The 16845-nt window shown below is 40.6% G+C and overlaps 1 protein-coding gene across 2 annotated transcripts in view; it reads left to right on the forward strand.

Annotated features, from left to right (window-relative positions):
• efl1 (elongation factor like GTPase 1) overlaps nucleotides 1–16845 on the forward strand; it is a 230443-nt gene that overhangs the window by 71744 nt on the left and 141854 nt on the right. For both annotated transcript variants that reach the window (XM_028823945.2, XM_028823947.2), the window contains exons 14-15: nucleotides 11668–11840; nucleotides 14565–14700. In XM_028823945.2, coding sequence (XP_028679778.2) covers nucleotides 11668–11840; nucleotides 14565–14700 — 309 coding nt within the window. The remainder of the gene's footprint in view (nucleotides 1–11667; nucleotides 11841–14564; nucleotides 14701–16845) is intronic.

Here is a 16845-nt window from a genome sequence, read left to right on the forward strand (position 1 = left end):
CATCGATGTGCGTATTTCTCATAATTATTTTAATACCTGGGTATGTTTTTCAATATCAAGGCCTTATGGGGGAACAAGCCTTTAACATTTAACAAAGAACGTATCTACAACCTTCCTGTAAATGTCTTTTTCATAGTCTACTCAATAAAACATTTTATATGAAATAAAATAAAGCATACAGGTTTCTGCAAATTATTTTTTTTTATCAAATTAAATGCTTAACGTAAATAACCAATAAGTAACCATCAGTGCATTGTGTGTTTGAGAATTTATAGATGAAGTTCCAGCTTTAGTCTTAATCTATATACATTGTCGTACATGGCTGGGGGTCAGACCCGGCCGGGATGCCTGGAGGGTCCGAGAGGTGGCATATTTGTCATCCGGGCCACGAGGGGGCAACCGCCCTGGAGCAGAAGAGGGCCGCGTAAGGGGAGCAGGGAGGCTCAAGTCCATGGAACTCGTATCCACCGCCAGGGGGCGCCCCGAGCCTCATGGAGCCCAGGACTTATTTACTTCTGCCACACCCATGGAGGACGATCCTTCCAGGGTCACCTGGAGTGCTTCCGGGTGCTCTCCTGATGCTTCCGCCACACCAGGACATGACGTCAGGTAGAGCACCTGGAGTTCATCCGGGTGAGGATAAATGGGGCCACCTCCCTCCTATCAGTGAACTGGAGTCGGGAGCAGGAGTAGGACGAAGCTCCTGGAGAGAGAGGACAGGTGGCCCAGGAGAAGGGTGACTGGGGCTAGAGGCACATTGTGAGTTGTGTTGTGGAAAAGTAAAATAAGGAAGAGATTTGTATAAAGATGTGGTCTTCGACTGGTGGTGTCCGGGCAAATATCACAACATACCAATACATACTATGGGGTTCCCCCCTGCTCACTTCGCTCACCAAACCCCCGGCCTGTACTACTTGCCAGCCACTTTGTGTTTCTGACGCTCAGAAACCCCCTTAAACAGTGATACAATGGGAAACAAACACAGTTTTGTTTGTTTCCCTCCTCTTTGCTTAATCAGCTGCTGTTACTGCCGTGCCATGTGATCTTAATCTTGTGTGGCACTTCAAATTTTTAAAAGCCTGTACAGCAGCTCTCCTACTCTTTGTCTTTTATTTCCGGCCCCAGGTGTGGTTAAATCTTTTGGCACAAAGTCTCATCTTGCGGGATGTGAGTTCTTGATATTTTTTTAGTTTATAATTTAAGCACAGAATAAGACTCTGAAAATCTAACAACATCACATTAAAGTTCGATAAATTCTGAAAAGAATGATACCAAACATATCTATGTAGGTTTGAAGATAAGCCCGATTTAAAGCGTTACAAAAAACGAGACATTAAAACATCACAGAAAATTGTTGCACTTTTATGCTTAGGATTTTATATACAGAGAGTAGATAAGTCAGTGTATGTGTGTGTGTTCCAGCATCTCTTACGAACGGCTGGAGCAATTTTCATGAAACTTGGTACACATATTTCTCATTGGTCGACTAAAAATACTGTAGGGCAGTGTTTCCCAAACTCGGTCCTGGGGACCCCCTGTGGCTGTAGGTTTTTGTTCCAACCGGATTCCTAATCGGGGACAACACCTGATAATGCTGATCTCATTTAATTAGCTGGTATTGTTTTTTTCTTTTATTCGACATTCAGAAAAGCATAGCAGCATGATTTTTACATTTATAAGACATTTAGAAATATTTCTCCTTTTGCTATAGATTTAAATGTTTAACTCTCTTTTGTTGATTTCATTATATTTTGCCGGTTCTCTGTGCAGTTTTTCCCTCTTTGTTGTATCTTAATAATGACAATTTAAAATGAGCAGAGCAGACACGCTGGCAAACAGCACTAAATAATCAAAGGCTGCAAGTACAGTAATCCCTCGCTATATCGCGCTTCGCCTTTCGCGGCTTCACTCTATCGCGGATTTTATATGTAAGCATATTTAAATATATATCACAGATTTTTTGCTGGTTCGCGGATTTCTGCGGACAATGGGTCTTTTAATTTCTGGTACATGCTTCCTCAGTTGGTTTGCCCAGTTGATTTCATACAAGGGACGCTATTGGCAGATGGCTGAGAAGCTACCCAACTTACTTTTCTCTCTCTCTCTCTTGCTCTGACATTCTCTGATCCTGACGTAGGGGGATTGAGCAGGGGGGCTGTTCGCACACCTAGACGATACAGACGCTCGTCTAAAAATGCTGAAAGATTATCTTCACTTTGCTCCCTTCTGTGCAGCTGCTTCCTGAAGCGACATGCTGCACGGTGCTTCGCATACTTAAAAGCTCGAAGGGCACGTATTGATTTTTGATTGTTTGTTTTTCTCTGTTTGTCTCTCTCTCTCTCTCTGCTCCTGACGGAGGGGGTGTGAGCTGCCGCCTTCAACAGCTTTGTACCGGCGGTGCTTCACATACTTAAAAGCAAACAGCCCTATTGATTTGTTTGCTTTCCTCTCTCTTTCTGACAGTCTCTGCTCCTGATGCGCACTCCTTTGAAGATGAAGATATGTTTGCATTCTTTTAATTGTGAGACGGAACTGTCATATCTGTCTGGTCATGGAGCACAGTTTAAACTTTTGAAAAAGAGACAAATGTTTGTTTGCAGTGTTTGAATAACGTTCCTGTCTCTCTACAACCTCCTGTGTTTCTGTGCAAATCTGTGACCCAAGCATGACAATATAAAAATAACCATATAAACATATGGTTTCTACTTCGCGGATTTTCTTATTTCGCGGGTGGCTCTGGAACGCAACCCCCGCAATGGAGGAGGGATTACTGTACTTTAGCAACCGACCCACTAATTAGTAAATAATGGATTAATTAAACAATTAGAACACCTAGAAAAGTAGAACGAAAATCAAGATGAAAATATTGTTAAAAAGAAAAAAAAATACATTATTCCTATATAACTGCTTGGTACATTTTAATTTTTTTTTTTTTTTTTTAGCAAATTTAGTTTTCTAATTTCTATATTGTTACCTAAACACAGAACTTGGGAAATAACACATCACTTAATTAGCCCAGGAGTTCAATTAAAAACAGGAGTGGAAGGTAGCAAAGCAGAGAATTCACACGAGCTCCATATGCGCAAAGCATAGGACTATTCAACTAAAAATTATATATCGAGCCCATCTGTCTCGCTTAAAACTGTCCAAAATGTTTCCAGGGCAAGATCCTACCTGCGAATGCTGCAACCAAGCTCCTGCCTCACTGGGTCACATGTTCTGGGCCTGCACCCAACTAACATCATTTTGGACCAAAATTTTTAAGTGCCTTTCAGACAGCGATGGGGTCACACTCCCTCCTAACCCATTAACAGCTGTGTTCGGTGTTCTTCCAGACGAACTTGAAGTGGAGAAGGACAAGCAAACGGTGATTGCATTCACTACTCTTTTGGCACGCAGACATATTCTGTTAAATTGGAAGAATCCTAAGTCTCCTCTGATAAGTCAGTGGGAAACCGATGTTTTATATTATTTGCAATTGGAAAAAATCAAATTCTCAGTTAGAGGATCTGTACAGAATTTTTTCAAAACCTAGCAGGATCTAATCAATATTATTTTAGAATAAGAGAAATAACTATTACCGCATTTAATTCCCTTCTCCATTTTTTTATTTACCTATATATTTATTTCTCCCTTTTATTTATTGTTGCCTTATTAAAAAGCCCTAAGCAACTCTCCTTTGGCTTAGCTCTCCTTCTCAGGGGTGGGATTTGATATGTCTTCAATTTTGTTAGGTTATAAATTGATCTATTTGTATGGAATGATTACAATAAAAATTAATAAATAAAAAAAAAAAAAAAAAAATAGAAGCTGGTTGGAACAAAAACCTGCAGCCACAGGGGTTCACCAGGACCGAGTTTGGGAAACACTGCTGTAGGGCGAAATCAACCCTAACCCACCTTCTTCTGGATAGGGTGGGGGGTGATCTTGCAGTCTTACATGTATGTTATCATCCAGTTGACACTCGGAATCACCACCAGAGGGCGAACTGGAGGTGCCTGCCTGCATTCTTTGTTTGAGCGCCACTGCACCCCAGTTGCTTTTGAAATTAAATAGAGTTTGCTGGTTCCGCCCGTCAACTGGAAGATAACATACAGACAAGACCGCAAGACAAACACATTAGTGAGTCTTCATTGTTTGTTAATTTATTTTTATTTTTAAAGTTGTTTTTTTTTTTTATTATATTTTTCTCAAACAATTAAAATGTTATGTTAGCTAGTTCATTCTAAAATGAAAGATGTATGTGATGGTTGTCATCCTGATTAAAACTAAACGATAATCGATGAAGCCTCCGTTTGGATTAATTTTCTTCAAAATTTGTTTAAAATTCATATTGCAATGTTCTCATTATTTTGATGTTCTCAGCTGGATCCTATATTCACCTTTAATTTTTATTGATAAACCACACGCTGACCCACTGTATGTACTTAAGCAACAATCACTCTGATGAAACATCTCATAGCTCACAATTGAGCAATTTTTGCTTTCTGCCCTCCCGCACTGTAACCCGTCGTCTAAGGGGGAGGAGCGAAAGCTTTGGTTTCATCGATAATTTAAATCTCTAGATTTCAATGGATCTCAACATTTTAGGATCCACTGATACCAAAAACATCGATATCTCGATGATTGGTGTCTTTCTGCATGTCACAGTTTCTTCAGAACGGTTTGGAGCTAGATAGATACTTTATTAATCCCAAGGGGAAATTCACATACTCCAGCAGCAGCATACTGATAAAAATCAATATTAAATTAAAGAGTGATAACAATGCAGGTATAACAGACAATAACTTTGTATAATGTTAACGTTTACCCCCCCGGGTGGAACTGAAGAGTCTCATAGTTTGAGGGAGGAACGATCTCCTCAGTCTGTCAGTAGAGCAGGACGGTGACAGCAGTCTGTCGCTGAAGCTGCTCCTCTGTCTGGAGATGATACTGCTCAGTGGATGCAGTGGATTCTCCATGATTGACAGGAGTCTGCTCAGCGCCCGTCGCTCTGCCACGGATGTCAAACTGTCCAGCTCCATGCCTACAATAGAGCCTGCCTTCCTCACCAGTTTGTCCAGGTGTGAAGTGTCCCTCTTCTTTATGCTGCCTCCCCAGCACACCACCGCATAGAAGAGGGCACTTGCCGCAACCGTCTGATAGAACAGCTGCAGCATCTTATTGCAGATGTTGAAGGATGCCAGCCTTCTAAGGAAGTATAGTCAGCTCTGTCCTCTCTTGCACAGAGCATCAGTATTGGCAGTCCAGTCCAGTTTATCATCCAGCTGCACTCCCAGGTATTTATAGGTCTGCACCCTCTGCACAGTCACCTAAAAGGAGCTAAAATGGCTGGACAGAAAAACGCCAAACTCGACACTGAAGTCTGTTATGAGACGATGTGCTCTTGTCAAAATGTGCAAGAGAAACACGCGCTCAGGAGGAAACCCTCAAATGCCGTAATTCTGCAAATCATTATGAATTCTTCTCATCAATTGCTATTGTATTGACCTATTTAATGATCAGAAAGATCAGCATCAGAGCGGTAAATAATTACTGAAATTTTAATGATTAGTTCAGGTAACATGGTTCCTGTGGCATGAAGCCTCCCGACGCTCACATCCGAATTTTTTTCATGTCACAAATATGTAATATTCAATCATTTTCCTCAATAAACAAATGACCAAATATAATATTTTTGTCTCATTTGTTTAACTGGTTTCTCTTTATCTACTTTTAGGACTTGAGTGAAAATCTGATGATGTTTTAGGTCATATTTATGCAGAAATATAGAAAATTCTAAAGGGTTCACAAACTTTCAAGCACAACTGTATGTCATCCTCAGCTATGCAATTTGAAGCCATGCTCAATGATGCAATCTCATTTCATCCTTCAGAGTGCATAGTTGTGGATGACACAAGATTGATTCATTGAAGATGACCTATGTCAACCTAGGATTGCATCACTGAGGAAGATGTAAGATTGTACCATTGAGGATGAAATGAGATTTCATTATTGAGGATATCTTAAGCTTAAATGACACTGTATACATCGAGGATGACTTAAGTCAATTTAGGATTGCATCGCTGAGGAAGACGTAAGATTGCACAGTTGAGGATGAAATGAGATTGCATTATTGAGGATAGCTTAAGCTTCCATAGTTGAGATTGACACAAGATTCATCAAGGATGGCCTAAGACAACCTAGGATTGTATCGCTGAGGAAGACATGAGATTGCATCTTTGAGGATGGTTTTAAATTGCATAGTTGAGAGTGACACAAGATTCATTTATTGAGGATAACCTAAGTCAACCCAGGAATGCATCGTTGAGGAAGACGTAAGATTGCATCATTGAGGATGGCTTAAGCTTGCATAGTTGAGATTGACACAAGATTCATTAATTGAGGATGACCTCAGTCTACCTAGGATTGCATCATTGAGGATGGCTTTAAATTGCATAGTTGATTGTGACACAGGATTCATTAATTGAGGATGACCTCAGTCTACCTAGGATTGCATCATTGAGGATGGCTTTAAATTGCATAGTTGATTGTGACACAGGATTCATTAATTGAGGATGACTTAAGTCAATCTAGGACTGCATGGTTGAGGAATATGTAAGGTTGCACCATTGACGATGAAATGAAATTTCAGTATTGAGGATGGCTTAAGCTTGCATAGTTGAGATTGACACAAGATTCATTCATTAAGGATGACCTATGTCAACCTAGGATTGCATTGCATTGCTGAGGAAGGTGTAAGATTATACCATTGAGGGTGAAATGAGATTGCATTGTTGAGGATAGCTTAGGCTTGAATAACACCATATACATCGAGGATGGCCTAAGTCAATTTAGGATTGCATCGCTAAGGAAGACGTAAGATTGCACAGTTGAGGATGAGATGAGATTGCATCATTGAGGATGGCTTAAGGTTACATAGTTGAGAGTGACACAAGATTGATTCATTGAGGATGACCTACATAAACCTAGGATTGCATCGCTGAGGAAGATGTAAAATTGTACCATTGAGGATGAAATGAGATTGCATTATTGAGGATAGTTTAAGCTTGCATAGTTGAGATTGACACAAGATTCATTAATTAAGGATGACCTCAGTCTACCTAGGATTGCATCATTGATGAAATGAGATTGCATCATTGAGGATGGCTTTAAATTGCATGGTTGATTGTGACACAAGATTCATTCATTGAGGATGACTTAAGTCAATCTTGGACTGCATGGTTGAGGAATATGTAAGGTTGCACCGTTGACGGTGAAATGAGATTGCAGTTTTGAGGACGGCTTAAGCTTGCATAGTTGAGATTGACACAAGATTCATTCATTAAGGATGACCCAAGTCAACCTAAGAATGCATCGTTGAGGAAGACGTAAGATTGCACAGATGAGGATGAAATGATATTGCATCATTGAGGATGGCTTAAGCTTGCATAGTTGAGAATGACACAGGATTCATTGAGGATGGCCTAAGTCAACCCAGGATTGTGTCATTGAGGAAGACGTAAGATTGAATAGTTGAGGAAGACACAAGATTGCATCGTTAATGATAAAATAACATCGTGTCACTCCTAAAAGTGTTGCAATGCCATAACAATGTGTTGTTCACGTATGTTAAAAAGTAATTCTATTGAAATACTGTATACGTACTGTGAGGGGAGAGATTTATTTTTAAGAATTGTCAGACTTTCTACACCTCTCATAAACATATAACAGTAGTATTGTCAAGTGTACAGAGTAAAGTGAAATTTCTGTGTCAGCAGTATGCCACTTTCTGATGGAATAATAACATGTAAATACCTCATTCTACAGCTCCTTTCCCCTCCGCTCCACCCGTGAGACCCTGCTGAGCAGTTAGGTCAAAAAATGAAGTATTTTGCCCTTCTGTGTTAGTCTTTTTTATTTTAAATGTTTAATTCGTTTCACCACCTTTTGCAGCGAGCATTTCTTGTGACTCTACTGTAGAACAGTCTCTTATTGCACTTTTACAGGACTTTTTGTCTTCTCCTCTTTGCAAAATGGCTGGGACTCGTTCCCATTTGTGGATTTGGACCACTTGCTGCTTGTTTTATTTTCTGACAGAATCTTTAGCAAGGCCTTTCCCAAAAATGCGAAATGTCCTTTAAATATTCGTAAACTCGCTTCTGTTTCCTCCAATCCTGGTTTTCTCTCCATGAGCCAGCTGTACTTCCACTTCAGCTCCCAGACAGATTGCCCAGCAATTTGTGAGGCAAGTAAACTTTTTATCAGTCCCATCCAGGAGGCAGAGGTGTAGCGACTGATGCAGTCTGTTGGACATGTTCACTTCACTGTAGGACCTGGACACAAAGAAACAGAGAGTGGTATAGAAATGGTAGCCATCAGAGTAAAGTAGTGAGAAAAGGAAATCAATTTGATACAATCAAGTGCTCTGACCTGAAGACATTATACAGTGAATTGAGAAAGAATTCAGACCCCTTCACTTTCTGCACACTTTATCAATTTTAAATGGATAAATTGACCAATTTTTTAGATAGATAGATAGAAACTTTATTAATCCCAATTCACATACTCCAGCAGCAGCATACTGATAAAGACAATATTAAACTAACGAGTGATAACAATGCAGGTATAACTGACAATAACTTTGTATAATGTTAACGTTTACCCCCCAGGTGGAATTGAAGAGTCGCATAGTTTGGGGGAGGAACGATCTCCTCAGTCTGTCATTGGAGCAGGACGGTGACAGCAGTCTGTCGCTGAAGCTGCTCCTCTGTCTGGAGATGATCCTGTTCAGTGGATGCAGTGGATTCTCCATAATTGACAGGAGTCTGCTCAGCGCCCGTCGCTCTGCCACAGATGTCAAGCTGTCTAGCTCCGTGCCTACAATAGAGCCTGCCTTCCTCACCAGTTTGTCCAGGCGTGAGGCGTCCCTCTTCTTTATGCTGCCTCCCCAGCACACCACCACGTAGAAGAGGGCGCTCACCACAACCGTCTGATAGAACATCTGCAGCATCTTATTGCAGATGTTGAAGGACGCCAGCCTTCTAAGGAAGTATAGTCGGCTCTGTCACAGAGCATCAGTATTGGCAGTCCAGTCCAGTTTATCATCCAGCTGCACTCCCAGGTATTTATATGTCTGTACCCTCTGCACACAGTCACCTCTGATGATCACGGGGTCCATGAGGGGCCTGGTCCTCCTAAAATCCACCACCAGCTCCTTGGTTTTGCTGGTGTTCAGGTGTAGGTGGTTTGAGTCGCACCGTTTAACAAAGTCCTTGATGAGGTTCCTATACTCCTCCTCCTGCCCACTCCTGATGCAACCCACGATAGCAGCGTCGTTAGTGAACTTTTGCACATGGCAGGACTCCGAGTTGTATTGGAAGTCCGATGTATATCGGCTGAACAGACCAGAGAAAGTACAGTCCCCTGCAGCGCTCCTGTTCTGCTGACCACAATGTCGGACCTGCAGTTCCCGAGACGCACATACTGAGGTCTGTCTATAAGATAGTCCACGATCCATGCCACCAGGTATGAATCTACTCCCATCTCTGTCAGCTTGTCCCTAAGGAGCAGAGGTTGGATTGTGTTGAAGGTGCTAGAGAAGTCCAGAAACATAATTCTTACAGCACCACTGTCTCTGTCCAAGTGGGAGAGGCATTGGTGTAGCATGTAGATGATGGCATCCTCCGCTCCCACCTTCTCCTGGTATGCGAACTGCAGAGGGTCGAGGGCGTGGCGGACCTGTGGCCTCAGGTGGTGAAGCAGCAGCCGCTCCGTGAGTGAGGTTCGATGGCCGGGCGGACAGAAAAAAAACACTCCAGAGGTCTGGAGGAATAAAGAAACAAAATCTGCAGGGCTTCGAAGGCCACAAGACCACCCAAGCCCCCTCTAGGCATTCTCCCTAACATAAATGATCTCAATCAGTCCTTATGGTTTTCAGGCTTCACATGAAAGAATTTGATGATGACGGTCATGTGGACCTCTGGCCTTCAGTCTGTAAATGGAGGGACTGCACGGTGCCCTGAGCAGGTGCTGGTGGTGCAGATTGCCAACACAGAAAAAGAACAGCAGAGAAAGTAGGGGTTAGTACGGATTGTGGAGCCAGGATAAAAACGATAATTCAATGCAAATACAGAATATCAGATCACCATAATATGGGAAGCCATGTTAAAATAATGGGCTTAAATTTATTCTATCCATCCATCCATCCATCCATCCAAATACCTTTCTTGTTAATCTAAATGTATTGTCTTGCCTATTATATATTCTGTGTGTTCGTCTGTCATACATAATATGGTGTGTGTTCAGACCATAGTGTATATAGCTATCTCTCTATCAATTATATAGTGCCTTTCCTACCTGTCAGTCTGTCTATCCTATGTAATGCCTTTCTTGTTAATCTAAATGTATTATCTTGCCTACTTATCTATCTGTATTGTAAATAATGCTTTTCTTGTTAACAAGTAAGCCCACGATTCTCTAGAGAATCGTAAATCCAAGAATGGCAATCAGTTTCTGTTCTGTCCGATATTTGGATGGATGAAATATCATGGAGGGTGGGTGTGTCTGGGGAAATGTCATTTAATTAAATTAGCATATCCGCACTAAAGTGGTTTCGTTTTATGGAGACGTGACTCCGTTGCCTTTGTTGACACTGACTGCTGGCAGAGTGGAGTACAGCGAGTTTAGTTTACAGGTTGTGGCGTTCGTGTGCCAGCCACTGAGTCTGGGAAGCCGCTGGGTTTGAGTCTGTGACCGTTATGTGATCTATATTACTGGCACAGTGGATTAGAGCAAGTGTAGTGTACAGGTTGTGTTGTTTGGGCGCCACCTACTAACTCTGGGAAGCCGCTGCGTTTGACTCTGGGGCGCCACGGCCTGTGAGTTGTTTGCTTCTGCTGTTTGTGAAGCGCGTTGTAGGAGCCTCCGTGTATTGTTTTTATCCACTGACTCTGGGAAGCCGCTGCGTTTGACTCTGGGGCGGGCGCCACGGCGCAGTATGCATGCGCCTCGGTGCGTCCGCCGTGCATAAATTAACTGGTTTAGTAATATAGATCTCTCTAAATTTTTAATCTTGCCTACTACACTGTCTGTCTATCATATAGTGCTTTTCATACCTATCTGTCTGTCTGTCTGTCTATCTATTGTAAATAATGGTTTTCTTGTTAATCTCTAAATTTTTAATCTTGCCTACTACACCGTCTGTCTGTCTGTCTATCTATTTATCTAACTAATCTATCTACCTGCCTGCCTTCCTGCACGTCTGTCACCGCCCGCCCACCTGTCTGTCTGTCTGTCTGTCTATAATTGTCAATGTATGGTTATTAATCTTGCCTACTACACTGTCTCTGTCTGTCTGTCTGTCATTTAGTGCCTTTCATGTCTGTCTGTCTGACCGACCGACCGCCCGTCCGTCTGTCTGTAATTGTCAATGTATGTAGTTTTTTCATCTTGCCTTCTACACTGTCTATCATATAGTCTTTCATGTCTGTCTGTCTGTCTGCCTGTGTATAATTGTCAATATATCTTGCCTACTACACTTTCTGTCTGTCTAACATATAGTGCCTTTCACCGTCTGTCGTTCTATCTATGAAATGTTTAGTATTTGTCATTAGTGTGAATTTCCCCTTGGCATTAATAAAGTATCTATGTATTTATTTATTTTCTTTCTTTGGTCTCACTTCACAGTTGATGATCTGGGCGCTCAGTTGGAGTCCATTACCTTGAGTGCTTATCGACCCGAGAAAGAGGACAATGAAACTTTCGTTGCTTTTGCCAGAGTTTACAGCGGAACTGTGCAGACAGGGAAAAAAATGTTTGTTTTGGGCCCCAAGTACGACCCCACTGACGCTCTTACCAGGGTAAGCCTTAAATGCCTTATTAAGTAAACATTACTGAAACAAGTTCAAAAAGTGACTCCTCTCCTTATCTTGGATGGATTAAATTGAGCCCACTAAAACTAAGGTTAGCAAACACTTTATTTCAGTTCTAGTTTGGGTCCTCTTTGATGGACCATTGACCTGTCTCTACAGTGACCATTAAATTACAAGTTTTAGGGCGTTTTTGTCATTTAGTTTAAACTTTTTAAAAACCTGAATTTATGTCTCAGCTGCCCTTTAGGGTAAATGTGCAGCGTACAAATCAAACTTAAGGAAGTTTTACACGGCTGGCCTTCATTTAAGAGAGCTCCAAATGTTTTTTGTTCAAGTAAATGGATATCTTTAAAAGCCTAACTCCAAAGGGACAGCGTGCAGTATATAATTTTTTTATTGTTTGAGCACGTAATTGAAATCTTTTATCCCTGAAGTGAAATACTTTTCATTGAAAGTGCAGATTGGGAGAGCAGTGCCTCATAAGCATTGTCATCTTCATCTCTTGCGTCTAAATGATTTTTGGCAGTGCACGCACAGGAAAGATCAACGTGAAATTGTTTATCCTGAGAAAAATATCCCTTAGTGCTTGATGATGTGACATGAAGTAAATTGTCCTCTACAATGATTATAGAGTGTTGCCTAATGGACAAAGAGTTGTGAAAAGCTGCAGCTTGAAATTCAAGTACTGTTTAAGCGTTAAGAGTCAAATTATACAGTACAAATGTGCCCGCCGGTACAGCGTGGACCCTAAGTGTAAAGTGCTTTGGGATGGAGGTCTGAATGAAATGCGCTTTACGAAATAACGATTGCCTTTGATCGATTGTTTGCATTGGGTGTATTAAATAATTTGCCCCACTGTAGCACTGCACTTGATAACTGATTTCTAAACTTAACAATGGCACTTTAACAGCCAGATTATAGACTATTCATTTTGTTAGAAAGAATGTAGGGAATCATTTTTCTATTTTATAAAATAAGCACCTCAGACTCAAAGTGGTTAATGACGTAAAGGAATTTTTTGGTGAAAATAAAGCAAAGTGGAATGTTTTGCATGGATTACCTCTAAGTTCCTACAGATGTGTTTTAATATCCAGCGTAGGTCAGGGCTTCTCCTGCATCTGTCTGCTAAATTTGGCGCTTCTCATTCACCAGACCAGCCAGATATTCTGTGCTTGAGCATATTACAATCCACTAGATGTGCCACCAGTCCAAGACGGCTTGAAATCTAAATAGTCAGCATAGATCTCGGTAATAATGTTTACAGTAGACTGTGCAATGCATATGTCTGTTATATGCCATTTGGTATGGGATTCACAAAAGCAGTGTTAGTTTGTAATGTGCCATCTGTTGAAATGACAAATGCAATGCATCTATCTCTGTTATGTGCCATTCGGTATGTATTTGTCACTCTTGTATGCTGTTTGGTATGGGATTCGTTAAAGCAGTGTTAATATTTGGAATGTTCCGTCTGTTGTAATGACAAATGCAATGCATTTATCTATGTAAGGTGACATTTGGTGTGGGATTCATAATAGCAGTGTTAATATTTGTGATGTGCCATCTGTTGGAATGACAAATGCAATACATTTAGCTCTGTTATGTGCCATTTGGTGTGGGATTCATAATAGCAGTGTTAATATTTGTGATGTGCCATCTGTTGGAATGACTAATGCAATGCATATCAGAAGCCATTAAGAAGGCTTAACAGAATGTCAGGTTAAATAGCATGCTGATGTGTGGAGTACAAGTCACAGGAGGTTCTGCTGAAGCCTTTTAACACACTGGTGAGGCCTCATCTGGAGTCCTGCGTGTAGGCAACTGCGCTGATTACACGACTGCAAAGGATAAGTTCTGAGAAAAGACTAAAAGAGCTGAACCTTTACAATTTAAGCAAAAGAAGATTAAGAAGAGACATGACTGAAGTGTTTAAAATTATGAAGGGAATTCGTCCAGTGGATCGAGATGGTAACTTTAAAATGAGTTTATCCAGAACATGAGGACACAGTTGGAAACTTGTTAAGGGTTAATTTTGCACAAACATTAGGAAGTTTTTCTTTACACAAAGAACGATAGACACTTGGAATAAGCGACCAAGTAGTGTGGTAGACAGTAAGACTTTAGGGACTTTTAAAACGCGACTTGATTTTATTTTAGAAGAGTTAAGTGGACAGTACTGTCATGCTTTCTTTGACTGAATGGCCAGTTCTTGTCCAAACTGTCCTGATGTTTTTTGTTTATATCCCATTTGGTATGGGATTTGTAAAACCAGCGTTACAGATGCATCATTTGTTGGAATGGTGAATGCAATGCATTTTACTACTACAACTGTTTGTGATGCTGGAATGAACACACGGTCATGTATCCTTTTAGCAGCTGTGCTACCCATCTAAGATGGTTTGAAATCTTAAGTAATAAATGTAGACCTCATGGTTTAATATGCATAGGCAACCCCCATGATCCTGTGTTTGGCTTCAGCGGGTTGAAAAATTGATGGATGGATAGAAGGAGTTATTAGCACTGTTTTTGTATATTAGAAGTTAATACAATAAATAGATTGCGATCAATTTGCAATTCATTTTGATTAGAAATTTTAATCGTCCAATTAATCGTAATTCATTGTTTTTAAATCAAGAAGCAGCTCTAATAATTATTAGACAGGCACAGATTATTATAATTTTTTTTTCTCCTTTTTCATTTGTATTCCGCCATCAGTTGCCCTCCGGCTGCTCTGCTGCAGAAGATCTTCCGTCGATACCTCACATGGCTTGCTGCACCCTGGAGAATCTCTTTCTACTGATGGGTCGTGAGCTCGAAGAGCTGACCGAGGTACCCTCTGGAAATGTCATAGGTGCGTCCATATCCAAAAATTCTTCTTCTTTTTTTGTTTTTTCCCCCAATAGTTTTCCATGAAAAGAGCTTTTTTATTTTAATTCTATTAATAATAACTAAAAAACAAAATCCCGGATTTTCAACATGATATCAATGTTATATTAAATAAGCCACCCACGGTGCTACATTTTTGGCATGGACTTCACAATTATTCAAATATTAGTTGCGCTCCAGACTTTCCAATAACATCCTAACTGCCTCCAGACATTCATTTATGATCATCCCTAAACCCGTGACAAATTTAACCATCAGATTTCATTACATGTTTATGTAGCCTTGGGATTTTTTATTTTGGATAATACAAGAAATTTACGGCAATTTATCTTCATGAATTTAAATAATGAGGTATTAAAGTATGAGTTCATTTTGTTTGTGGAAGTTAACAAATCAAATACAAACACTAGTGAGAATAGAAAGAAAATATATTAGCACGTGCATTAACATACCGTGTGTGTGTGTGTGTGTGTGTGCGCACGCTGTGGCCCCCTGCAACATTTCTCAGTTATGTTAGTAGTTTAGTTTATAACTAAGATGACCAGCAGTGAAGCTGAGATCTCACACAAGATGAATCACCTGACAGCTTGCAGTACCCAGAATGCCTCACTCTCATCTCCTGACACGAGTCTTCTATTCCCAGCAGAGCTGAGCTCTCATGACCCGGGATGGCCAGGAGAAGAGGTGACCTCTTTCTTATTTCATTTGCAAGCCACAAGTTATCCGTTTATGTTTCAGAAAAAAAAAATAAAAAGTCAGTTTAATCCACCTTATTCAATGGAAACACGTAGAAGCATCTGTTTTCAATCGCCCTTATCTACGCTTACCCAGGCTGGCCACTTGGCTTCCAAATTCCCTTCCTTACAGCTGAGTAAGTTTGCTTTTTATTTCATTTGTTCACCCATTTTCAGCAACTTCTCCCAAGTGCTGTTGATTCCATTTCTGTCAATCACGACGTTCACTCCCACTGCATCCTGGCTTTCTTTTGTCATCTGCTGCCAGCGTAAAGCACATTCCGGCTTCTTTCTTCATTCTGGATCTCGCTTTGAAAATCCCCATGCCGTAATTTAAACTAACAATTATCATATACTTTTCCATAAGTGCTCAATAATGTTTAAAGTTGTAATTTTCTTTGTTTGTTTTGCTTTAATTTTGCCCGATTTATTGTCCATATCGTATATGCCGTAGATTCAGACCCCTTCAGTTTTTTTACGTTTTGATTTGTTGCAGTCTTGTTGTGCTAAATTCATTTAATTTTTTCCCCTCATCAGACAACACTTCCATACCCTTAAGAACAAGAAATTGCTAACACACACCAACATGGACCTTGAGCAGTTGATCTGATTGTAGGGTAAAGCCGATGTCATGTTACTCGTCTTTTTGTTATTGCGCTTGTTAGATTTGCTGATTGCAGTTGTTAATTTCATTGCTGCACCGTGTCAGATTACACGACTGAAGAATTGTAGTCCATGTCTGGTTTACTGCCTGAGCGCCAATCTTCCCAGTTGTATTCGCTCCTTTTTCTGACCACCAAAAGCATACTGCCTGACGGAGCCGGCTCTGTACGAAGGGTTAACAGCTGCAGTGTGTTCAGAAGCCATCTGTGCCATTTAATTCTATCCGTCTGTCTGTCGTATATATAATATGGTGTGTGTTCAGACCTCTGTCTGTCTGTCTCTGTCTACAGTAGGTATAGAAAAGAATCCCACCCTTCGAAATATTAACATTTGTTTGCTTTACAGCCTTAAATGAAAACACACAAAAAATATTATTTCTCAGCTTTACTTACTCAATGCAACCTCTAACATCCAAGTGAAGGATATCACAGCTAGAGTTCAGAAGAATGATAAAAAATCAAAAACAAGACCTACTGAGATTAATAAAGGACCCCCCCCCCCCAATGTCAATGTCATTTTGTTGAAGCCCCTTTTGCGTTAATGACAGCCTTGGCTCTGTTGGGATTCTTCTCTATCAGCTTTGCACACCTAGATTGAGTAATATTTGCCCCACACTCTTCTTTACAGTTTAACTATTCAAATTCGGTCACATTGGATGGTGACTGTTGGTGGTCTGTTATCGTCCAATCTTTCTACAGATTTAGCTCTGGGCT

The sequence above is a fragment of the Erpetoichthys calabaricus genome, chromosome 17 (genome assembly GCF_900747795.2).
Source record: "Erpetoichthys calabaricus chromosome 17, fErpCal1.3, whole genome shotgun sequence".
NCBI lineage: Eukaryota > Metazoa > Chordata > Cladistia > Polypteriformes > Polypteridae > Erpetoichthys > Erpetoichthys calabaricus.